Source organism: Nyctereutes procyonoides, unplaced genomic scaffold (assembly GCF_905146905.1).
Source record: "Nyctereutes procyonoides isolate TBG_1078 unplaced genomic scaffold, NYPRO_anot_genome, whole genome shotgun sequence".
NCBI lineage: Eukaryota > Metazoa > Chordata > Mammalia > Carnivora > Canidae > Nyctereutes > Nyctereutes procyonoides.
In genome coordinates, this window is record NW_026575134.1 from 11,784,958 (window position 1) to 11,810,740 (window position 25,783).

Below are 25,783 nucleotides of genomic sequence, written 5' to 3' on the forward strand. Positions count from 1 at the left end.
ACCCTGGTGCAGGCAAGATAGAGGCCACTGTCTGCAGAGAACTCAAAAATTTATCATAAAACGGGACCAAAATCGTCCTGCATTTTATTATCACTACGTGGCAGCAATGCAGCAATTCTCGGCAATGCGGGTAATGAAACCCTCCCCCCTGCCCCCCCAGCTCACGTGTGCCCCCGCTCCCAGATCCACCTGCCAGCGCAGACAGCGCATCCCCGGGTCAGCCGTCTCCTCCAGTCGCATTCCCACCGCTGTCCATCCCCTTCGTCAACATCGCTTGAGTAGTCAGGATCATATATACAAAGAACCCCGGATCGCGGTTTATCTTCCTCCCACCAGGATCCTTCTCTCGAGCCAAGGTGGTCACTTCTCGAAAGCCCCGCACCCCGCGGGGGCGCCCACGGGCCTACTGCCAGGAGCAGTTCTCGCTCATCGGCTCCGGCTGGGCCGTCTGGCAGGTGCTGGGCGGGGTGAACACGGAGGGGTCTTTAATGCCCAGCTGGATGTCGAAGAACCGCGTGGACAGCAGCACACTGTAATTTCTGGTGAAGGTTTCCTGGACGGGGTAACAATCCTTGACTGTGTAAATGCCAATCCAGGTTTCGTCTGCAAGAGGAAGGGAAGTTGACTTTTTAACATAGAAGGTGGGCAAAATACCTGTATTTTTATCCTGGGGGCAAAATATACATAAAATTCACCCTTTTCACTATCTTAAAGTATATTTCAGGGGCACCTGGGTGGCTCAGTGGTTGAACGTCTGCTTTCGGCCCAGGGCGCGATCCCGGAGTGCCGGGATCGAGTCCCACATCGGGCTCCCTGCACGGAGCCTGCTTCTCCCTCTGCCTGTGTCTCCGCCTCTCTCTGTGTGTCTCTCGTGAATAAATAAATAAAATCTTTAAAAATAAAAAATAAAGTAAGGTTCAGTAGCATTAAGTACGTTCACGTTGTTCTGAAACCATCGCCACGATCCGTCTCCAGAACTTGGTCATCTTCCTCAGTGGAAATTCTGTGCCCTCTGACACGAACTCCCCATTCCCCTGCCTGCCCCCCCCCAGCCCCCATCCACTTCCTGTCTCTATGAACGGGACTACGCTAGGGACCTCAGATAAGTGGAATTACAGAGTATTTGTCCTTTAGTGACTGGCTTATTTCACTCAGCATAACATCCTCAAGGTTCATCCAATATTATCCGTGGCTGAATAATATTCCATTGTTTGTTTACACCACATTTTGGGTATTCATTTACCAGCCGACGAACGCTTGGGTTGTTTCTACCATCTCGCTGTTATGATTAGTGCTGTTATGAACATGGGTGCACAAATATCTTTTTGAATCCTTGCTCTAAATTCTCTTGGATATACACCTGTACGCAGAACTGCTAGGTCATAATGATAATTCTATGCTAACTTTGGGGGAACAGTTTTTACACGGGTTTGCACTATTTCCCACATTCAAATATGATGCTTAGACCCTGGAGCTAAACAACTAGCCGAGTACACGTGGGGACTTCCAAGTAGGTGCGGGGGATGCCAAACAATCTAATTAAGCTTATGCATTGCCCTAACTACCTTCCTTGATGGACTTAAACTCTTTTCCCATCATGCTTCCTGAGATGTAGCACTTGGCTATTTTATGAAGCCTTACATGATCTAGCTGACTTTCTGTCGGACCATTCTTGGACTGTGATCTGCTCCTGGGGCCCCCCTATGGAGTACTGGTCCTCAAACGTGGAATTCTGAGGAATGTCTAGAGGGTCCCAGGGGTCCGTCAGGGTGATCTTGGAGCACTGCTTGGTGGCTTGTTCAATCTGAAACATCACTCCATCCTTATAGAGCAAAATATATTCAAATAATCTGAAACACAGATATAAAGAAAGTGGATCAGGACTTCAAGTTACAATCATCATGTCTTTTATCAGCATACAGCCCAAAGGCCTTCGATATAAATTACTCTTAGAATGGAACAAGCTGGAAAAAATAGTTTTGCTTGCTAGGCAATCATTTACTTATTTATGAGCACTAGACACACTGACGACCTAAACACAAAATAATTAAAAATTCAGAGTTCAAAATTGAATATTGAATAATTGAGTACCTACTGTATGCCAGATCCTGTGCTTTGGCTACAAACATGAGGAAGACACGGCCCTGGGTCAATGGCTGGTGTGTGACCTTTTAGCCGCAGGGACCTAGGAGGATTTGCCCCTTGGCTTGGTTGAGCTCTCCTTGCAGCACTAAATCACGAATCATTGGGGTACACTGAATGGAGCACATCAAGAAACTGCTGAGGTCAGACCACACACCTGAGCCCCGCAGCTATATGAGAATGAGGGCCCCCCTCCCATTAACTGGAGGAGGTTGAGATGAGCAAACAAAAGTGAGGGGACCCCAGAGCGAATGGTTTCCCATGTAGTTTGTCCACATGCTCTTGGCCTCATGTCTCCTGAGTACACCCCATGTGTAGAGCAAGCCAAAGGTATTCCCAGGCTGGGCAGGGAGTCTGCAGACACCCCCCCCCCCGCCCATGATGCTGAACACTGAGTTGTCCCCAGTCCTGTGTGGATCTCAGAGCTAAGCAATCTTGGGTGAACAAGTTGGACTTCTGTGTGTTTGACTGTCAGTCCAAACCTCAGGTCACTGCAGCTGGCCCAGCAGAGTGAGGCTGCGACCCTGACCTCACACAGTGAAATTCGCAACACCTGGGGTGGGAGGGTGCTTTTCCTGAGCAAACTAAGATAGCCAGCAGGTGAGACTCACTGCACCCCACATCCTCCACTTGCCTCCAGGGCAAATGTCTGCCATTCCAGGTTGAAGCTTAAAAGGCCTTTTCTTCAGACAAACCTTCAGGGACACCTGGGTGGCTCAGTGGCTGAGCATCTGCTTTGGGCTCAGGGTGTGATCCTGGGGTCCGGGGACGGAGTCCTGCATCAGGCTCCCCACGGGAAGCCGGCTTCTCCCTCTGCCTGTGTCTCTGCCTCTCTCTCTCTCTCAGAGTCTCTCATGAATAAATAAATAACATCTTTTTTAAAAAAAGAAAAGAAAAACTTATAAATGATCACTGCCTACATGGTCATAATAGCACCACCACTAGGGTTACAAGCCAGTGTGGAAGCATAAACATGACCTTATTTTATATCTTTAGATAGATCTATCCTGCTTCATTCTAGGAAATAAAAATGGCTTATGAGGGTAAAACTCTCTCCTTTTAGAAGTGGGAGCAATTGCAGGAAGAAAAGGAAGAGTTCGTTTGCTGCGATAGTGCTCACAGGAGAGTGGAGCCACCTCTTCTACTCTGAGCCCTCTGCAGGAGCCGGGGTTGGCCTGTCCCCGCGGCCTTTGCCCAGTGCAGTCCCTGGCACATCACGTAGGAGTACAGACACGATCGACTTCAGAGGGCTGTCCATTCATCCATCAATATGGGACTCTGTACATTAATCCTGTTCCCCGATCCCTTCGGTGACAGCAGGTCCCACAAAACATCTGCACTGTGTGCCCTCGGGGGTGGCTCTCTTCTCGACTCTCCTCACCATCAGCACCGGCCGCCTGCAGCCTCCCAAGTCCCAAGTGTCTGGCCGAGACAGGCATTCGTCATTCTTGCAGAACCTCCAGTGGTGTGCTTCTCCAACCGCAGGAGATATGCACCATGGGGGGGGGGGGGTGTCTTCCTTCCCGAGAACAGCCCTCAGCCCCCCGAATCCACGGGTCACAGCAGTGGGAGCCGGGCAGCCAACCTGGCCATCCAGGAGCGGGCTACCCTCGCAGGCCTTACTGGACCCGAGGTGGACATGCGACCCAGGGCGACACAATCAGATTGATTCTGTCCCACAAGCATGTGGAGTTGCCATGCGGGGACCTCGAGGCAGTCTCCTCGCGTGTCTGGACATGTCCTGTGCAAACCCACAGGATGTGGGAGGCTGTTTGCAACATGCGACCTGGGCACGAGGAAGAACGTACTGGGAGGCCAAGAGCGGGCATTTGCGGGATGCGCTTCCTTTCCGAGGCCCGGTGTCCGCAGACCCCCCTGCAGAGCCACGAGGTTGCCTTCCTTGTAATGAAGTTTCCTCTCCCGCCTGGAACTTTTTGCGTGACTCATCATCACCAGGACTGGTCTCTAACACAGCCGAGGCCGCCGCCGCCCCGCCCGGAGCCCGGAGGCCAGCTGCCAGCACAGCTGTCCTGGCAGAGACACGAGGGCCTGGGGTGGGGGGCGGCCACCAGCGGGGCACGGGGAGGGCCACCTGGCTGCTGCCCTGACGCCGCCTCTGCCCGCACCCAGAGGGACGGTCTCCTCAAGACGAGAATGCTGGCCTTGCAAGCGGCCTCACCAACGTCACCCTTTACTCCTGCTGGGTGGCCGGAGCGCAGGTGTTCGCTGCAGCCTTCTCTGTACTTGCCTGTTTTCACGATATTTCACTCTTGAACACGAGGCCATAACCAGAAACTGGGCTTGTGGTGACAGGGCCTCGGGCGCAAGAGAAAACAGTAACCTGATGGGAAACCAAGACGACCGGACGATTGTTTGCTTTCCTCAAACTCCCGAATGGATCTAAAGGCGAGGACGGAGGGCTCGACTCGAAGTTTCGGAAAAGCAGCTTTCGGGCCGCTGCTGTGGCTGCATTACCCCGGGCCTGGCTGCGAGCGTCAGTCACAGCGAGGACGAAGGTCCTCCATGGCCAAGGGGACACAGGCTGGAGCCCGACGGAGCCCCGAGGTGGAAGCGCAGAGCTCAGCCAGGGTCCAAATGAATCATCTGCCTGCGATGGGGCGGGAAGGGCCGCGACGCCTCCGACAGAAACCCGATCCGGCGGCAAGATCAAGGCCTGGCGCTGCAGCCGAGGAAGCTGGGAGGACAGGGGCCGCTAATCACACCCCGGGGTGCGAGGTGAGGTGCTGGGCCGGGCCTGGAGGGCAACGCAGCGGGGCAGGCCGCGGTCAGCAGGAGCCTGCGAACCCCCGGCCCCAAGCGGGTCAGCAGGCTGAGCTTCCCGCCGTGCTGCCTGCAGAAGCCCTGCCCCATCCGGCCCTCGTGCCCCCTCCCTGTGGGACCAAGGGTCCCGGTTGCTTTTGACAAAATTCTCAGGCTGCCCTGACCATGTCCGTGGTTTCCCGAAAATCCAATTTCCTTAAAATTCAGGCTCTACCAAAACACTGAAAACCTGCAGAAGTTTTATATCTTCTGGGCTATGTAAAATCAATTCATGTTCAAAGTAAAAAAAAAAAATCCAAACAGTACAGAAATGGAAAATGAAGTAAAAATTGCCCAGAAACTCAAACATATAGAAATAACAGCTCTGTGCATCTGTGTCTAAACACAGATTGATCTTTTTGTTTAAATTTCTTTCAATTGTGGTAAAGTACACATAACGCAAGCTTTATCATCTTAACCATGTTTAAATATATAGTTCAAAAGTGCTAAGTGCATTTGTATTATTGTGCAACCAATCTCCAGAATTCTTTTCATTTTGCAAAACTGAAACTCTAGGCCCATTAACTGACTCCTCATTTCTCCCTCCCCTGCCAGCTCCTGGCACGCAGCATTCTACTTTCCATCCCTATGAACTTGACGGCTCCAGGTACCTCATCTAAGTGGAATCATAGAGTAGTTGTCCTCTTGGGGTTTTTTGTTTTTTTGTTTTTTTAAGATTGTATTTATTTATTCATGAGAGACAGAGAGAGGCAGAGACACAGACAGAGGGAGAAGCAGGCTCCATGCAGGGAGCCCAAAGCAGGACTCGATCCCGGGACCCTGAGATCATGCCCTGAGCCAAAGGCAGGCGCCCAACCACTGAGCCGCCCAGGTGTCCCAGTAGTTGTACTTTCATGACCAGCTTATCTCACTCAGCATGACGTCCTCCAGGTTCTTCCGTGCTGCAGCACACGTCAGAATTCCCTGCCTTTGTAAGGCTAATATTCCACTGAATGTATAGACCACATTCTGCTTATCCGTTCATCTGTGTAGAGACCCTGGGTTGTTTTACCTTCTGGCTATTATGGATAACACGGCTGAGAACATGTTGTGCAAATACCCTACTGATTTGTCATTATGCGTACTGGACACATTCATAAAAATGAGTAAATATGATGTTTTTTACCCTATGTTTTACTTTTTTAAGATTTTGTTTGTTTATTTGAGGGAGAGACAAAACATAGGCATGGGGAAAGGCCAGAGGCAGAGGGAGAAGCAGACTCCCTGCTGAGCAGGGCTTCCCAACTCAGGGCTCAATTCCAGGAGCCTGGGATCATGACCTGAGACGAAGGCAGACACTTAACCAACTAAGCCACCCAGATGCCCTAACCTATGTTTTAAATTCAACAATTTGTCTGTGATTTCCTTCCAGGTCAAAAAATACAGATTTATAACATCAGTTTTTCCTAATTTACAATGAAATGTTTTTAAAATGCAGAAGAGTTGAATGATCACCTCTGTATCTACCACTTAGATTCAATAATTGTGACATTTTGCTATGTTTGCTTTATCTATATTCTATATTTACTAAAAATAAGGACTTTCTGCCTCCCCCTGCCACTACCGTTATCACACCTAGGAAATTAAAATTCACTCCCTAATGCCAGCTAATATCTGGTCCATATTCAATTGTTCTCCAAATATATATTTTAAAGTTTTTTTATAACCAGAATCCAATCATATTTCAAACATTACAGTGGGGTGTTACGTCTCCTCTGTTTTAAAAATCTGGAACACTACTCCTACCGTTTTTAATTTTTATCATGGCCTTGACTCCCCGAAGACTCCAGGGCTGCACAAATTCCCCATTCTAGAGTTTTGTCAGTTTCCTCATTTAAATTTGTTCTTCTAGCTCCTGTCATTCCTCCAAACTAGATCTGAATTCTAAAGGCTTGACATGATTTGATTAAAGACTTTTGGAAAGAAATTCATAAAGGCATGGTGCATCACAGCAGAAGACAGACGATGTCCCATTCCACTATTAATGCTACCAACTTTGATCACCCGGTTATATGGTTCCTCCACATGTCTCCATCATGAAGGCGTTTCCTTTACAGTTAGCAGGCAATTGGTCAGGAATATTTAGTGATGCTGGGAAGAGCCTGTTAGTAACTGTCACCTAATGGTTCTGGGTAAAACCATTTCCTGAATCAATTATTTCACTGGAGATTGGGATAATAGTACCAGTGGTATAACAAATGACATCCATCTACTTATCTATCAGTCATCACCCTCAGCTCAAAAATTTTTATATATTCAGTATATGACAATTAAAGTCATTACTCCATTTAATGCACAGATTGTCCCATGTTCCATCAGTGGGAGCTCCATACTGCTGGTATTTGTGGCTTTGACATGGCCCTGTTAGTGTTTGAGATATGAGATATATATACACATCATATATCACATATATTCATACATCATATATACACCCTGCGTGTGTAAAGATACACACATACATGCATACACACACACCATGTTTTGCTTCGGTGGCTACTTAGATTATTTTAACAATTTGTTAATATTAACAAAGCTGAATATAAATTGAAGATAAACCCTTTTGCCTTTCTGTGTTTACAACGCTATGAAAAGTTTATAAACTGGAATTGTTGGATCAAAGGAAATTCCTCTTTTATATTTTACAAGATACTACTGTTTCCCAAAGGGAACACTAGGATATTATTTTTTAGAGAGAGGAGGAAGGGAGGGGTGAAGGGAGAGGGAGAGAGAGAGAATCTCAAGCCGACTCCACACTGAGTGCAGAGCCCAACACGGGGCTCAATCCCATGACCCTGAGATCATGACCTGAATCAAAATCAAGAGTCAGATGCCTAACTGACTGAGCCACCCAGGTGCCCCAGAAACAAAAGAATTTTTAACTGGATGTAGAGCTTCATTCATTTCCTTCCTTTAGAAAGGTACTAAACGTTTACCCAACTATAGTAAGGCAGGAGAAAATCTTTCTGTCTAGTTTTCCTACTTTAGGATAAAGCTTACAGACAGCATCAACAGCACTGTAAAAAAGCTCAGGTCAAGAAATCAAGGTTCCCAGTCTACGACTGGTGAACTGTGACCATAACTTTAACCTCCTATTTCTCATGTGTAAAGAGAGACCAAAATTTTGAAGCTCAAAGCATTATTATGAAGATGATTTGACACAGCAGACACATAATTGTTATACAAATGCAGGGATTGTGGCTTTGTAGGAAGCCTGCCAGTGCTTACGTTTACCATCACCAGTTAACATTTGACAGGGAAGCTGCTGGTTTCACCTGTGCACATAAGACTTGCTCGGCTGTGTGATGAAGAAGGGCTAGTGCATCCAGGCAGGATGGGAGGATGAAGGAGAGAACAGTCTGAGTGCTACGGTGGATCCTTCTCTAGCAGACCCGGAGCATCTCACCCTTTGTCTCTGGACTGCCTCTCAATACAGTGGCTATTCTCATCTACTCACTTCCTCAGTGCCCCTTGGAGCTAGGGGTATAGTTGGTTCTGGCCTTGGAGATCTAAAAGGAAGTCTGTTGGATGAAGAGACACCCCCCCCCCCCACTTCCCGCCAGAGATTTCTCTTCTCTCCAAAAGGCAAAGACCCTGTCCTGCTCTACGTTCCTTCATTTCCTGTTTTTGGACGTAAGGGTGGGAAGTGAGGATAGCCACCTTGGAGCCATGGAGCAACACGTCAGCATGCCGTCTTGCAACTGTGAGCCAACTTTCTCTGAGAACGGCAGAGTAGATGGATGGAGAACCAGGAGCCTTGGAGATATTGTTGAGACAGACCTAGGAACATGCATCACCAGAATTTGGAAGCAAACTACACACAGCCTTATAGTTTTAAGCCTCTGTTAGTCAGATTTCCTGACACGTACAGTTGAAAGCACCCTAGATAAAATAAGTAAAATCCACTGCTCTATACTTATGATCTATCAAATGCTTTTAAACGCCTCTCTGAGAGCCTTTTGTTCCAGACTGAGCAGGGCCCACGGATTTGGCTAATGCCTGAACCCACAAGAGAGCCTGGCTAGGCGCAGAGAAACTTGAACAGCTACTGCCTGGATAGCCAAGAGGCAACTGTTTTTCCGTCTTGAATCAGAGTAGTCAAGGGGAGGAAAAAAGAAAAAAGAAAAAAAAATACAGTCTAAGGCAGAGGTAACAGACTGGCAAATTCAGTTGGCTGACACTTTATTAGCTTTTTTTTTTTTTAACAGATGTGAAAATATGAGGCTCGGAGCATAACTAAGTAGCAAATAATGGACTCAAGGTCTGATCTCCTACCAGACTCATTCTAAGTCACTAACACTGTTGTCCTTCCCCTCCTTCCACAGGGGTAAGATAACTGCTAGGCCATCCAAGATATCTTAAATTGCAGAAAAGGGAGTGGGCAAATATTATATTGTGATTACAAAAGGCCTTTGGCTTTTATGGGAGAAACTGAACAACCTTTGGATTTGTCTAATATGCAATATAATAGATTAGTAATGCATGCCAGCCCTCTGACTCTTAGCAGGAAGAATTGAGCGGCAGCCACTTGCCATTCTGGCATATACCAAGATTGAGTTACACCCTACAGTAATTATGAGACATAAAAGGAGAACACTATTTCAAAATTGTTGGGTCAGACACAAACTCATTGTGTAGGCTGATACCAACCACATATAACAAAAGGGAAATTAAGCTGCTTGAGAATGCAGCCCTAGGAAAAGTGAAATCGAAGAATAATTATGTGTGCAATTTAAGGAGCTGTAAGGTGATGAGCCTCCAACCACTTGGATTCCAGTTCAAAAGAAGAAAAGGCTGCTCAAGAAACTGAAGAGATTTCTTTTTTTCCAAAAATGTTTCAGGATGACTACTGGCAACGTGTAGCCATATACTCTTTCATCTGATGGAAGATAATAAAACAAATGTCTCATGAGCAATAGTTCAGGCTGTCTCTTTCTCACCATTAGAAGGAAGAGCCTCATTAGTGCCAGGATACCCGCGTTGCCATGGTACACAGTGGTTTCGAGAACTACACATCAGGGGATATTAAGGAGGTTGGAAGGTTGGGACGCCTGGGTGGCTCAATAGTTGAGCATCTGCCTTTGGCTCAGGGTGTGATCCTGGAGTCCTGGGATCGAGTCCCGCATCGGGCTCCCTGCCTGCATGGAGCCTGCTTCTCCCTCTGCCTGTGTCTCTGCCTCTCTCTGTGTCTCTAATGAATAAATAAATAAAATCTTAAAAAAAAAAAAAAAGGAAGTTGGAAGGTACAAGGGGAGTCAGGTTCACAGGGCCAATACTGCACTTCTCAGGAGAACATCAGTTGCCACCGTGTGTAAATATAAACACAGACACCCTTGCAGCTAACCATTAACGACTCTACAAGGTAAATCTTATTTTTTACTTTCACTGGGATTCGGCATCATACTGAATTTAAGAAACAAAGAATAATGCGTGACCACAGAGAAAGCTCTCTCGTGAAAAACATGGTCATCAAAGTAGAAAATGCAGTGGAGGTGGTACAGGATGCTGTGGCTCTTGGAAACAAACCAACCAACCCAAAACAGAAGAAGTGAATTAAAAGGTATGATTCCAGAACCTGAGGAGGGAAAAAAGTAGAAAGTGACAAAAGGGCTAACGGGAAGATAAGAAATCTGGGGGAGCAGAGGTAAGAGAACCCAGACATGTAAGCAGAGAGATATTCAACAAGGAACAAAGAGAGAAGACAGGGCATCAAGCCTCCAGAAACAGCCGATGACATCTCCGTAAAGCCAGAGGTAACCTGGAGATGTTAATAATGTTCCAGGATGCAGAAACAACCTGCAAAAACTAGGGCAGAAAGACATTTATTAAAACTAACCCGAAATTAGTTTGGTCTCAGACTTCTCTTCTAGAGCTCTAAGTGCCATGAGCACCAAACACTAGTATTACCCAGTGACTTGTGTACACCTCAAAATTAGCTTTATGCAAAACAACAACGGGTGGATGTTCTCCGGCATTCACAATCTCTGGAAGTTTCCTGCTGCACAGTACCCTCTCTGAAGAAAATCGATTGTTCCAGCTGGCTGAAACATAAATAAAAATATTCAGATAGATAAGCAAATCAGCATTAAAGCTCCTGCAGTGAATAATGAAAGGAGTAAAATAATTTATGTTTCTTTTTGCGGCAACACTACCTAGAAGTTGGTTGCAAACCCTCACACAATAAAAAATTCCTCTGTGTTTAACAAGTGAAGAAGTTGACCTCATGGAGGCTCAGCGTGGTGAAAGAAGGAGCACTAGAACCATCCGAACACTTGAAATTCTTTTCAATCTACCAAGTGGGACCTAAATGAATACTTGTCCTTTGCAGAAGTCGTGTTGCGGTGACAGAAAAGTGGATTCCCAAGCTTCATCCCCTTACTCCTTAGGACAATTGACACATCACGAGGGAGGCTCTCTGGAGGAGAGGGGTCCCAAGGGCAAGCCACCCAATACCTGGAGCTGGTGGGGGGCAGGAGGCACTGTCCAAAATAGAGTGTGCGACAAAGGGGACAGTGAGAGCATTCGATTCAGAGCGAGAGAGGACTCCCACAACCAGAGGAAACACATAAACCACATCAGAACACAGCACTTGACATGACATTTAGGTATTAGGTACATATTAAATCTGAAACAAATTCTCTTCCCAGCCCCTCTGCTCCCCAGAAGGCAAGCTGGTAAAATTCCCCACTGCCCTGTTCCTTCTGGAATAAGAGCTCCATCCTCTTGTGCTTTCCCTACATTTGCTGCCACTGCCTCCTCGCTTCTCCCAGGGCCCTCTGCCAAGAGTGGTCCCTGGGATTCCTAAGGAGGTGCAGCTCCTTCTTGACTTCAGTCAACTCAGATAGCTCCATGGTGGCCCCTGGGCATCTTCCTCAGAGGCATGTCTGCCTTTCCCAACTTGACATCATGGATCATCAGCTTCTTGATGACACATTCTGGGAAGGAAGACTTATAGTTCTAGAGAATAAAAGATGTACCTCAGGAAGGGACTTGGTGAGTATGTGGGGTGGGGGGCACAGGGCAGGGGGTGGTGCTTCAGAAGCTCTGGAATCAGTGCAGATGATCCGGCTCACCACAGTCCTCCCTACAAATATTTTCAAGCAACCTCAGAAGGCCTTGCATTCATCATGGCTGAAGCTGGATGCCACATCAACCAGTCTGGTGGTTCGTGGTGCCTCATACATTCCTCCTAAGCTATAGCTCAGGATATGATAATATGATAATGCTATGTCAGCCCAAGAACTGATGTGCCCCTTGGCCCTGGGCCACCATCTTCCCATCTGACAGCATCTTCCTTGGTGATTCCTGAGATGTTTCTCCAGGTGCTACGATCTGAGGGTCAGTGTCCCTCCCCCAACCCTATCAAATTCATATGTTGAAAACTTAACGCCCAAGGTGATGGCGTTACAGGTGAGGTCTTTGGGAGGTGATTAGGTCATGAGGGTGGAGCCTTCACGAATCGGATTCGTGCCCTGATACAAGAGGCCCCAGACAGCTAGCTGGCCCCTTCCCCCATGTGAAGACACAATGAGAAGTCTATGACCAGAAGAGGGCCCTTACACAACCACGCTGGCACCCTGATGTCAGACTTCCAGCTTCCAGAACTGAACAGTGAACTTCTGTTGCTTATCAGCTACCCAGTCTCTGGTATTTGTTACAACAGACTCAAAAGACTAAGACACTGGGGGACCTCCGAGGGGTTACTTTGGTGCGTCTTTTAGGGCAGGCTGACAGCTCCCACTCGTTGGCACAACTCACACTCTGGAACTTTCCCAGTCAATCTAACTTTAGCCACAAGAAAAGCAGCCTTCCGTGAAGGAGAATCACAGCCTTTTCATCCAGGGGCAGCTGCCTTCTGTTTAGGCGCCATCTGTCCATGAGTTCTCCATTCTTGGGAGGATCTGAGGGCCATGGAGGCACCCTGCTGGGGGTCTGATTCTTCACACAGGCACTGCTTCTCAAGGAAACCATTGGTACTTGGGAAACTTCCAATGCCCATATTGGGAGATATTCTCTAAAATTGGGACTGAGGATCCAGAGAAACATTGAAGATACTGTTTGATGAGGGAAGAGCAGGGGGAGTAGCGTGGGGATGAAAGGAACCTGGGGATCCATTTCTGGAGGTCGTGGTATGCCTTCTTAGGGGGGCTCCACTACAAGCCTGCCTAAAAACTTTTCAAAATTTAGGTAGGCAGTGCCATGTGATGTCAGCAATTGTTCTTGACAAAGCAGATACACGGTGTAGAATATAAATACTTAATAAGCCATAAAACCATACCTTAAATCCACGAGTTGATTGTTAAAAACATAATCATGCAGAAAAAGAAAATTGAGAAGAAAAAAAGGATGTATGTAGATAAAATGAAGGAGTTTCAGAGTTCAGAGAAGATCACATACAAACTGATGATGATGATAACATAATCTTGATGAAATGGGAGCTTTTCTAGGAAAATATAAATAATCAAAACTAACACAGAATGAAGCAGAAAGTTAAGTTGATCGATAACCAGAGGGAAAAAAAAATCTTACAATGTTACTTCTTCAAAAGGAGTTAGGTCCAAATAGCTTCAGGAATTAATTTTCTTCCAACCTCAAGGCTGGAGAAAGCTTGCCAATTCTTTTATAATTTCACAAAACTTTTTCTACTTTAAAATATAGAAAGCAGAAAAATAAAAACTAAAGGATAAGCTCCATTGCAGCTATTGACTAAAAGCAAATCTTAAAAATAAAATGTCAGTGAGCCAAACCAGACTATCAAAAGATATCATAATAAATTAGAATTTATTTTAAGAGTGCAAAGTGGTTTAACATAAAGCAATCCATTAGTATAAATCACTAGGTTGCTGAAGTTTAATATCCATCCTCATTAGAAGAAATTCTTTCCAAAAATATTCACTGAACATGATGGAGTATCTTTGCTAAACCAACAGCCCATAGGGGCCTTCCCTGTGGAGTATTTTTCCCCCCTGTAGAGTTTTAAAGACAGTGACAACAGAGTAAGAATCACAAGGGGGTGTGACATCACTGGGGACGTGTCATTTTGCCCTTCCGTTTTCTTTATCATATTAGAAATCACCAAAAATAAATTAAAAAAAAAAAGAAAAAAAAAGAAATCACCAAAAATAATCAGACTCCATATCGGCATGATGCGGGCAGCAGGAACAATCACATTCTGCAAGCTGAAATGTCTGTCAGTTGGAGAAACCTTCCCAAAGGGCAAAGCTGTCACACCTTAAGAATGTGCAAATCCCTTTTCTATCACTTTCTTATCTAGGCATGTATATATTTAAAATACACATCTAATTGCGCACAAATCCAAGGTGATGTGTGTAGGAGTCTAGACTCGTGGGAAATAGAGGAGAAAGAAACAGGACTATCCCAGAACAAGGCACCGCTCACAGAAGCTAGGTTCTACCCATTGGCTAGATTACCACACAGTCCCTAGAAATGGTTTTGCTAATGGCTACTGAGTAGCCTGAGAAAGGTGCACAATATTTTGTTCAGAAAAAAAAAAATGCAGAGCAGTTTTCCATTTTAATTTTAAAATTCCCTACACAGGGGGCACCTGGGTAGTTCAGTGATTGAGTGTCTGCCTTTGGCTCAGGTCGTGATCCTGGGGTCCCGGGATCGAGTCCCGCATCCCCCATCGAGTCCCTGTAGGGAGCCTGCTTCTCCTTCTGCCTATGTCTCTGCCTCCCCCTTTGTGTCTCTCATGAATAAGTAAATAAATAAAATCTTTTAAAAAATTTTAAATTAAATTACATACATTAGTACGGGAAAAAGAAATCCAGAAGCACATACTTCAGGATTCTTAGTCCCATACAGCAGGATGATGAGAGATCCTGACCCTAAATTGCTTTTCTATGTCATTCAGATCTTCCACCATGAACAGGGACAATGCTAGTAGTTCAAAAGCCATGAAAATGGAATTTATTCACTCAACATGCATTTACTGAGTCATACTATGTACCAAGCTCTTCTAGATGCTGGGGTTTTGGTGATAAATCAAACTGATAACGTTCCTTCCCTCAAGGAGGAGAGACAGACAATCAACACCAGAAAAATTAACCGACCAGACAATGTCACCCAGGGATCATGTCCTGAGGAAAACAGACCGAGGTGTGATGTGGAGTGGCTGGTGGGGAGTCGCAGAAGGTCCCTCTAAGGAGACAATGAGCTGAGACATGAATGAGGAGAAGCCATTTGAAGATGGCTTTGACTTTGAAGATGATAGAAGTGGGCTAGTCAGTGTGGATGAGCTTGCAGAGTGTAGTGTTAAGGGGGAAAAAAAGCCCAACGTGAACCAGTATGAGCTTCAGTATGCGTGCTGGGAATCTCAGGACCACCTAGGATGGGGCGCCTGGGTGGTGCAGAGGTTGAATGCCTGACTCTTGGTTTCAGCTCAGGTCCTAATCTCAGGGTTGTGGGATCAAGCCCTGCATCAGGCTCTGCACTCAGCAGGGAGTCTGCTTGTCCCTCTCCCTGCCCCTCAGCCCCTCCCCACCTCTCTCTCTCTCTCTCTCTCTCTCTCAAATAAATAAGTCTTTCAAAAAAATAATCTCGGCTATTCAGAAGACATTAAGAGTAACCAATATGGTTGAGCAATTATGGATGATTTTTACTTTCTTTCTCTTTGCGCACCTGTATTTTGGGATCCTTTTACAATGGATAAGATGTCACCATTATTACTCATTCCCTCGTTCAATTATTCAAAAAATAAATTTAATTCGTGTTGCTGGAGGTAACAGCAACAACCAGATAAAAATTCCTAATGGTGGAGTCTTGCTTTGGGCAAGGGAAAGCAGAGGAGATGAGGGACCGGGTTTAAAAGCACTAAATAGTACGTCAGATAGTGGTAAGTATGTTGAACACGTAAGGCGGTGAGGTGGGATGTATGAGAATGTTGGGAGGAGAGACAGCCTAATTTGGGAGGAGGCCATGCAGCTTTTTAGGGAAAAAGTGTTCTGTGCACAGGAAACAAAAACCCAAGTGCCAGCAACGGGGCAAGCTTGCTGAGCCGGAGGCTGGAGGGAGCTGGAAGTGAGGGGCCTCTGTGTGATCAGAGACAAGATATGGAGGGGGTGGGCAGCAGATCCTAAGGGATCCTAGGGTGGCCAGGCCCTTGTAAGGACCCTCCCTCTGACAGACAGAAAGGCACTGGAGGCTTTTAAGCGGATGAGTGACGTGACACAGTATTTCTAGCAAATCATTCAAGCTGCTATGTTGACAACAGACGAAAGTGGGCAGGGATATAAAGAGGACGACCCGTTAAGAGGCTCATGCAAAAAGCCCTGGCAAGAATGATGAGGGATTGGGCCTCCAAGATGACAGTGAACGTGTGGTCGGACTCTGAGTCTCTACCAAAATTGGAGTTGACAGGATTCGCTTAGGGACTACCTGTGGCAATTGGGACAACTCAAGGATGACTCTAAGAGCTGATCCTGAGCAACTGGAGCTGCTATTAGCTGAACCTCAGAAACCTGCATGATGAATGATATTTGTTGGTTTGCAGGGGAGGCATTAGTTTGGGGTAAGTGGAGTCTGAGAGGACAACCAGAGATCCAAAGGAAGAGCTCAACTCAGCATTTGGACATAGGAGTGCAGAGTCCTCCATGCACAGATGCCATCTGGAGACATGACTGAGCTGAGGGCACCAGGACAGGGGTGTAGACAGAACAGTAAAGGGGTGGCAAGCCAAGCCCTGGCACATTCTACCATTAGCAGCATGAGGAGGAGGAGGAAGGGCAAAGGGAGCTGAGAAGGAAGGGAAATGAGGTGGAAGGACGGACATCAGAAGAATGTGGTGTCCCAAAGACACCATGAAGACACCAAGATGGGGGAAACGAGCCCCACAGAACAAGGAGATAGAGGGTCATTGGGTCAGGAACGTGGAGCGCACTGCTCTTGAGCAGAGTCCGCTCAGCAGAGCTGTGACGCTCAACGTTTGATCGGAGGGGGTTCGAGGGAGCATGAGGGTCAGAAACCGGACTGAGCTTGAGATCTGCTTTAAATAGAAGGGAAGAATGGCATTCCGGCTGGTGGGATCAAGAGAGGAATTTTTTTCTTTGAAGATGGGTAAAATAAAAGAAATTATGAAGGGGAAAATAGAAGATTTTTACTGGAATTGGGGAAATATAACACTATCGCACTTATTCCAGGAAAAACAAACCACTAATTGGTGGAATATTTTCAGATCTTTGGGCACCCTGCCCCTGACCGCCATCTTCGAGGACAGAACCAGGAAGAAAGAGCTCGAGGTTGACAGAGAGGAGTAAAGATGTTTTCAGAGCAGTCTGGCGACCACCTCTGGCTTTTAGTTATGAGTTAGTCTTACACCCCAGCAGTCCTGATACTCCGTGGCCTTGTCTTCCTTGGCACTGACGCTCCTCACTGCCTGCTTCTCCTCGGCATCCCAGCATCAACGCTCTGAAGTCCAGGGTCAACAGACCCACCGAATTAAGACTCAAAGCAAACTTTACAGGCTTCCAAGAAAATCTCTTTCTTGAAGAAAAACTCAATTTTGCAAATCAGCATGTTCATTTTTGAGGATCGAAAGGCCCCAAGCAGCCAGACTTCCTGAGCTAATAATAAAAGAAAATGCTGGCTCTAGCCATCAGAGAGATCAAGAGGGAGTCAAGGCAAAAAGAGTCATTCGCCTGAAATTCTGAAAGTCGTGATTTCTTAAAATGGAAGCCCAATCCACGCAAAACAGGGTTGTGATTTACTTAATTTCTGGAGGGGCACTTGGGTGGCTCAGTCCCTTAAGCATCTACCTTTTGCTCAGGTCATGAAATTGGGATCCTGGGATCAAGCCCCACTCCCCCCCCACCCCACCCCCAGTGGGCTCCCTGCTCAACAGGGAATCTGCTTCTCCCTCTCCCTCTGCCCTCCCCTGCCCCCGCTCATGCTCTGTCTCTTTCTCTCTCAAATAAGTAAATAAAATCTTTAAAAAATCAATCGATGGGTCGATTTGTTGAGCAATTCATGCTAATTTACCTCCCCCAGCCACATAGATGCAGTCTGAGGATTTACAATGATTTAACCCTGAGAAATCCAAAAGAAGACAAATACACACACAAAAAACCAGAAGCTCATCTTCCCTTTCCTCTCGTTCAACAGTGGAATCTAAAATCCCTAGGTAGGGCCAAGCAAGGTAGGCATCTGCATGGCCTGGCCTAGGGTGTGGAGCCGAAGTCGGGTGAGGGGGCCCACTCATGTAGGGAGGGGGCGTCACAGCAGTGCACAATTGGTTACCTGCTGCAACTGAATAACGAGAGCTAATTTTCTCTGAGAAGGGAACTACAAAAATGAACCATGAGGTAGAGGAATGGAATTGGAGGTTCTGGTTTAAATATATATATTGATTAGAATTGGAAGCTTAGCAATGTACGTACACATAAATTTGTATGTATATGTTATGAGTAAGTGACCGTGTGTCTTCAAACCTATTTCATACCCTTGCTTTGTCCATTGAAAGGGTCTGGGAGCAACGCCACCTACTAGCTATGAGCACAACTAGAGCAGAGATCTTAGCTTCTAAATATTCTCCAGTAAAAAGAACCAGAGCTTCTAGTTGAGAATGGCTCATTCCAACACTCTAGCAGAGAAAGTACAGATGATTTTGGAACATTTTATTGAGGCAAAAAGCAAAGAAGTGCTCAAAGAATAAGAGATACATGTTTAAAGAACATAAAGCCCACATAGAGAGGTTCCCACTGGCCAGATCTGGGATAATGTGAACATCAAAACAATGAGAACAAATGCAATCCAGTGAGAATCCTTGAGTCCTTGCTGATATAAATAAATGAATAAATTCAGTTTCGTGAAAAATGGGATGTGTACGTGGTTTTAAAATATCTCCCTACAGAGGTGCCTGGGTGGCTCCATCAGTTGAGCATCCGACTCTGTATATTGGCTCAGGTCATGATCTCAGGGTCATGAGATTAAGCCCTGTGTCCAGCTCCGCCCTGGGCGTGGAACCTGCTTAAGATTCTCTCTCCCCGTCTCCCTCTGCTGCTCCTCTCTCTCTCTCCCTCTTTTTTTCTCTAAGGAAAAAAACAAAAACAAAAAACAAAACCTCCCTACAAAATACTTATTGATTACAAAGTTAGAAGTGTCACCTCACACTGGAGAAACTTGCAGCCTGCCATCCCTTGATCAGGGGACCCGCATGAACATCACAATGCAGTAAGAACAACAGACTATGTCCGTGGTATTCCTACCACAGGTGAAAAACTAGAAGCTCATCGCAATGAGACATGAAACAAACCCAAATCAAGGAACATTCCACTAAATAAGTGCTTTGTAATCTTCAAAAGTATCAAAATGCAAGAAAGACTGAGGGAATGTTCCAGCCAGGAAAAAAAAAAAAAACTTAAAACAAAAAACCCCCTGGAAAAGACCGGACACCAAAATGCAATGCTTGAATATAAACTGGGTCCTTTTGCTCTAAAGAGCAAAAATGAACAAGTGGCAGAACTTGAATGAGACCCACATTTCAGATGGTAGAAATGAATCCTGTTAATTTCCCAATTTTTATGGCCACACTGCAGTCACGCCGGAGCATAGCCCTGTTTGCAGGAAATGCACGCAGACGTCTCCGGGGTTGTGGGGCTATCAAGTTGGCAACTCTCTCAAATGATCTGGTGGGGGGGGGGGTGGCCGTGTACTTAACTGTCTGCAAGGATGAGATAGTCTCAAAGTAAAATAAAATGCTGTGTTTGGAGGGGAAAACGGCCTTATCCTGTTGTTCAAACACGATTGTTGAAGTTACCTAGTGTGATAACAGCCCTTGGAATTAATCTTCCACGGCAGACACATTGGGAGAGCATGGGTAAGCAGTGCTGTTCATGCCCTGGAACACTCAGAGCCGTCACACGGGGGGGAGCCTTCTGAGCCTGCAGCCAAAGCACGTAAAGGGGGACCCCTCTTTTCTCTCCCCATGAGCACAAGTGTAGGTGAAAAGAAGGAAGAGAAAGCATTTTGATTTCTATCAACACGAAGACACACACTGAGAAAAAAAAATGCAGAAATCCATATTACGTTCATTACATCATAGAAGAAACAGGAATCTGTCTGATATAATAAAAGCACAGTTAGTGCTTCCTTGGCATCATTTCATCTTTACGGAAGAAGACCTATCCTAAATGCTAGTTAGTGTAAACACTGTAGGTCATTAAAATTAAATTCAAAGATGAAAAACTGATATCCTGAGAAGTGAGGATCTTGCCATGGCGAAGCCAGGACTAGAAGCCATGTCTGACGTCCCATGACTCTCTCAGTGGATGTCCGTGCTCTCTCCACTACACCCGGTGGCCTTCTCTAAAAATACAGAAGAGAAATGATATTCTGTTCTCCAAGAAATAGAAGGCCCAAGGAAAACAGAGACTGACATGAACTGATCAGAATTTGAATGAGAATCCACTTGCCACGCCATTGAAGACCTATTTTCTCTTTTTACCTTCTACCTCCCAAAGATCCCCAAGCATGTGGGATTGGTAGTTGAGCAGTCTTCTAAGATATCATCCCTAACGTCCCCATGCATATTCTCCTGATGCCTCTCTGCTCACTCTGGGTCATTAGAGCCATTAATTCCAACCCCCGAGCCACCATCTTGTAAGTGGGAGCAGTAAGCTTACCGGTGGCCTAACCAAGTTCATTCGGCATCGCCTCTCCCACAAAGTTCAACATGTTCGCGGAAACATGAAAATAATCTTCTCGCTTTTCCTCGGTCTTCCAAATGTAATACTTGTGAGTTTGGTCAAAGAGTCAGGAAAGATAGTTGGAACCAGAAAACAAAATAGTATCAATTACTAATATTCCCCATTCTCTGCTAAGGCTGCCTTATCTGAAGCTTGTAAAGTTGTTTAATCTTTTCCATCATCTCAGGGAAAAGAGAGCCTGGAAAGTCCTAGTCATTCCACAGTAACTATCAGTGGGATTTTCCATAACAATCTGGATGCAAAATAAAAATCTTAAGAAGTTGATCCAATTCTAAAACTTACTTCTCAACTTACTAATAAATATGAAGAGACAACCCATCCATATTTTCTTCAAATAACATCTGGTTCCTTGGCCAGACCGTTAATACCTGAAAAAGCTTCTGAGTCTGTGCCAGCAAATCTACATTTAAAGAGCTTAAAAATGCACTTATGCGCTAAACATTCTTTTCTACCTCTGACTTAGGGCCAGAGAGATGGGACTGGAGGCAGAACCTTGCCAAGAAACCGGGAAGGAGGGGAATAAAACTGCCTTCGCAAATCTGAGCTGTGAAATCAACACTTGATGGGTCAGGACAAAGAAATGAGAAATCACCACATGGGGACAAAAAGCCGTCTAGGCCAGCAAAATTTGGCCGTCACCCTGCTAAAGACCTAATGCTCACATATAAAGACCATAGTAATTGATCGCGGACTCCTAGATGAAGAAGGGTTGCTAAGAGCCGGAACAGGACTCACGGCGCCTCCAGGCAGAGTGGAGGGAGTCTGGACCAGCAGGGCTGGGGGAGCACAGATGGGGAGCACAGGACCAGTGACAAGGCATCTGTCTGGGGAAAATGAGCGCATCACTGCCTCTCAGCCCCGTTCCCCTGGGCTGGCCTGTCTTACTCACGATGGAAAGCTCAGCACTGAGCATGCAGCCTGGCCTCGAGCAAGCAAGCATTAGAGTCAGTGATTTTGCTCCAACTCTTTGCTCACAACCTCCTGATTATAATTCGGCTCCCCACGTGGTTCTGCTGACAGGGAGAGAATGATCTAGTCTTGTGGACCTGGGAATCCGGGCCTCCGTGCCAGCCACGGCGCCCACTGAAACAGGCTTGCTCGCTGCTGAGCCTGCTGCCCCGCAGGCAGCTCCGGGGGGAAGGGCCCTCGAGTGCCCTGCTGGACCACGTTTCTGGGCCCACAGGCTGGCAGCGAGGCTCGGGGCCGTGGGAAATGCACCAGGATGGTGACCATGGTGGTGGCCACGGTGGCCACGGCAGCTGGGTACTGAGCACGTTCTCGGTGTCAGACACGCACCCCATGCTGTCCGCACTCAGACTCTGCCAGTCCCCACCACAATCCAGTACATTAGATGCTATTATATACTCGTTTTGTACACAGGGAAACTGAGGCTCAGAAAGCTGTAGCCCTTTTCCCAAAGGCCCACACTAGGATTCTGTGCTCAGACCCAGATTTGTCCAACTCTAACCCGTGATCTCTTACGTTGCGAAGACCTGACCTCTGGGGGGATCGACCCTTACCTTCCTCCTGGCTACGCTCCTCGGCTTCGGCAGGGCGCTCTGGGGCATTCCAGCCCGTGTGCCGCACGATTGTTCAATACACCACGACTGCGCCAGCCTTCGCGTCGCAGCACGAAAACGTTAGCAATGTGTCATTGATCGGGAGTGCACGAAGCCAGGACACACGGGTGGCTCAGTGGGTGATTGTCTGCCTCCGGCTCAGGGGGTGATCCCGGGGTCCCCACAGGGACCCTGCTTATCCTTCGGCCTGTGTTTCTGCCTCTCTGTGTGTGTCTCTCATGAATAAATAAATAAAATATCTAAAAAAAAATAAGTTAGGGGGACACCTTGGTGGCTCAGCGATTGAGCATCTGCCTTTGGCTCAGGAGGTGATCCCAGGGTCCTGGGATCGAGTCCCGCATCCGGCTCCCCGCAGGGAGCCTGCTTCTCCCTCTGCCTGCGTCTCTGCCTCTCTCTGTGTTTCTCATGAATAAATAAATAAAATCTTTAAAAATAAATATATAAAAATAAATACATACATACATACATAAAAAAGAAGTGCACAAAGCCAACCCTACCTCAGTGAACAGTGTCACCATCTCTATCATGCCATCAGAAGCCAAAAATGAGGGCCTCCCCTTGACTCTTCCCTCCTCTCACCTCCACTGTCAATAAACCTCTTCAACACTTCCCTTCCAGGTCCGCTTCTCACCATCACCATGGCCACTCCCCACCCTTCCTCTAGACCTTGCTCAAGTGTCCCAGATCACGTGTTCCCTTCCCCTCTTGCTCTCCTTTATTCGCAACCGTGCACCCACTGCCCGTTCCACAGCCCAATCATGACCTTCCAACTGCAGGGAAATCCTTCAGCAGATGCCAACCTTTGCACGTACGTCCTCTGTGCTGTAGCCCTAACAGTGGCTGGTCTGCAGTGCTTGGAATACACCCTACCCTGTCTGCTCCAGGATGTCCTGGAACAGACCTGCGCACACCCCCGCAGTCGTCCCCCCCCCCCCCCCCCCCCGCAGCCGGCTTCCTCCCCTGGTCACTGGTGCAAGGCTTTGGGTCTCACCCACGTTTCAGCTCCTCCAAGAAGCCTGGGTTACCTGCCCATCTGAAGTGCTCCTCACACTCAGCACACCCTTCATCTCACTGGGTGAGAATTCTCCTTCGTGTGACTCCACCCACAGACCCCTACCTCCCTGAGGCCCAGGACCCACTCTATTTGTACAAAGCGCCTGCCATGAAAAAAATGCGTGATGAATGAATGCATGAGAGCATGGTAATAGCACAGGTGTCAGATGCCACCTGGCTTCCTCACGTCCGGGCTGTGTGGCCTGGAAAAAAGTGCTGAATCTCCCCGGACCTCAGACTCCCTGTCTCTAACAGAGATCCTAAAATGTCCCCTGTCACACTGTTGTGAGGCTTCCCTGTAATATGCAGAAAGTCCTCAGCACTAGGCCCAGGGTATCCTAAGTGCTCAAGCACGGGTTGTTGTTTGCTATTGTTACTATGTCCTTTGAGGCCCCGGAGATCCTCCCAGGCCCCCACGATGACTTGGCTGCTCCAGCTCCCGCTCCTCAGCGCTCGAGGTTTACCTTTCCAAACGCATGAGCGTCCATCCTCTAATACACTGCACTGAAAGGTTCTGTCCCTCCAGCACTTTCTGCAAGACGCCTAACACTTCAACAAAAGCTTTAGGTGACATGACATGGAGATCTGCCCCTGATCTTACAGCTCACCCGAGCCTTAAACCCTGGACATCACCCAAATGCCACACAGAGAGGCCAGCGTAACCCCCAGAGGAGCACACGCAGGGATTTCCACAGGAAAGCCAGTGGAATTGACAGGTGGTGACCCCAAAATAGAAATCAGGCCTCAGAAAGAGGACTCCCCCGGTCACAGCAGCTGTGGAAAGGTCAATCATGGGACAAGTGGTTGTGAAAACCGGCGGAGCTCCCCAACGCCTAAGAGAGGGCGTATAGAAGAGGGTAATTTTTTGGATCACAGTACGGCCAGCTCGCTTGGAAAGCTTTAAGGGAGCAAACCGCAATTCCAACGGTGGTAACGGGGTGAGGGGTTTGTGAGCGGTATTCTCCGTGGCTCCCCACACCTTCCGCGGTGCGGTCCTATTCTTTTAACCCGCACCAGTAATTCTTAAAATATACCCGTGCTGCGTGCCTCGGTCGCGACGGCTCCTGACCGGAGGGGCCCTGGGGGCGCGCCCAGGCTGCGGGGCTCCAGGAGCGGGGCCCACGCCGCAGCCCGGGGCGGGCGGACCCGGCGGAGCGGGCGGACCCCGTGTGCGATCCCGCCGCCGCCCCGCCCTGCCGCCCCCAGCGCCCCGGCCCCGCCCCGGCCCCGCCCGACCCCGGCCCCGACCCGCGGGCCCCGCCACCCTCCCCGCCACGCCCCGCCTCCCACACCGGGGAGGCGCCGCCAGCGGCCCCGCCACCTCGGCCCCCTGGACCTCGGCCCCCCGAGACCTTGGGCTCCCCCCCGTGACCTCGCCCCCCGCGACCTAGGGCTCCCCCCCCCCGCGACCTCGGCCCCCCGCGACCTCGGCCCCCGGACCTCGGGCCCCCCCCGCGACCTAGGGCTCCACCCCCGTGACCTCGCCCCCCCGCCACGACCTCGGGCCCCCCCGCGACCTAGAGCTCCCCCCCGTGACCTCGCCCGCCCCCGCGACCTAGAGCTCCCCCCCCCGTGACCTCGCCCGCCCCCGCGACCTAGAGCTCCCCCCCCGTGACCTCGCCCCCCCCCCGCGACCTCGGCCCCCCGCGGCCCGCGCACCTCTTGCAGGGGATCAGCGCCTTCCGCTCGTCCAGCACCCGCACGCGCCGGTTGAGGCCGTCGTAGGACAGCAGGGCGCGGCTGTTGCGGCCGCTGCTCTGCCGGAACACGACCTGGCGGCCCTCCCACTGCTGCGGCGCCCGGCACGGCCGCGGGGTCCCCGGGGCGCCGAGGCCGCCCAGCGCGCAGACCCAGACGCCGGCCAGCAGCCAGGCGCGCAGGGCCCCCCGGGCCGCGCCGAGCCGAGCGCGCCCCGCCATCGCCCGCAGCGCCCGCCGCCCCCCGGGCCCCGCGACCCGGGCCGAGTGCGGTGACCCGCGGTGACCCCCCCTCCCCCGGCCGCGGTCGCCACGGCGGTTGGGCCCCGCGCGCGCGAGGTGCGGGAGCCTCGGCCCGGGCCTGGGAGGGCGCGGCCACCGGCGGGAGCTGCCGCTGCAGGGCCGCTGCCCGCTGCGCCTGGTTTTCGCTTGCTCTCTGCTGCCAACAGGAAATGCAGTGGCAGTGGTGCCACTAGCATCCTGAAGGGCACCGCGTCTTCAAGGGGGGCGGGGTGCGGAGCAGGATGGGGAGAAGGAGCAGGGACTGACCGAAGCGTGCGGCAGGTCACCACCTACCAGGAGGCAGTCGGGTTCAGGTCGGGAAGGCAGTGCTCCCGCTTGCCGGGCCCCGCAGAGCTGGCGCCCCCCTGCCAACACTGACACCTTCTTCCCCCAGAGTAGAAGGAAAGGGTCTTGGTCATCCACCATGGCCATGTCCAAGCCCCTGCTCTTCCAACCAGAGGATTAGCCCTTTTGTCCTTGGGTGGAGGAC

The 25,783-nt window shown here is 48.7% G+C and overlaps 1 protein-coding gene across 1 annotated transcript; it reads right to left on the bottom strand.

Moving 5' to 3' along the window:
- Window positions 1-178: 178 nt before the first annotated feature.
- Window positions 179-25,233, bottom strand: EPDR1 (ependymin related 1). Its single transcript, XM_055301017.1, has 3 exons — window positions 24,974-25,233; window positions 1,642-1,850; window positions 179-603 (listed from the first exon to the last, which is right to left on the bottom strand). Exons 1-3 carry the CDS (start codon window positions 25,231-25,233, stop codon window positions 404-406), a joined length of 669 nt encoding a protein of 222 aa, XP_055156992.1. The 3' UTR covers window positions 179-403.
- Between the last annotated feature and the right edge of the window lie 550 nt (window positions 25,234-25,783).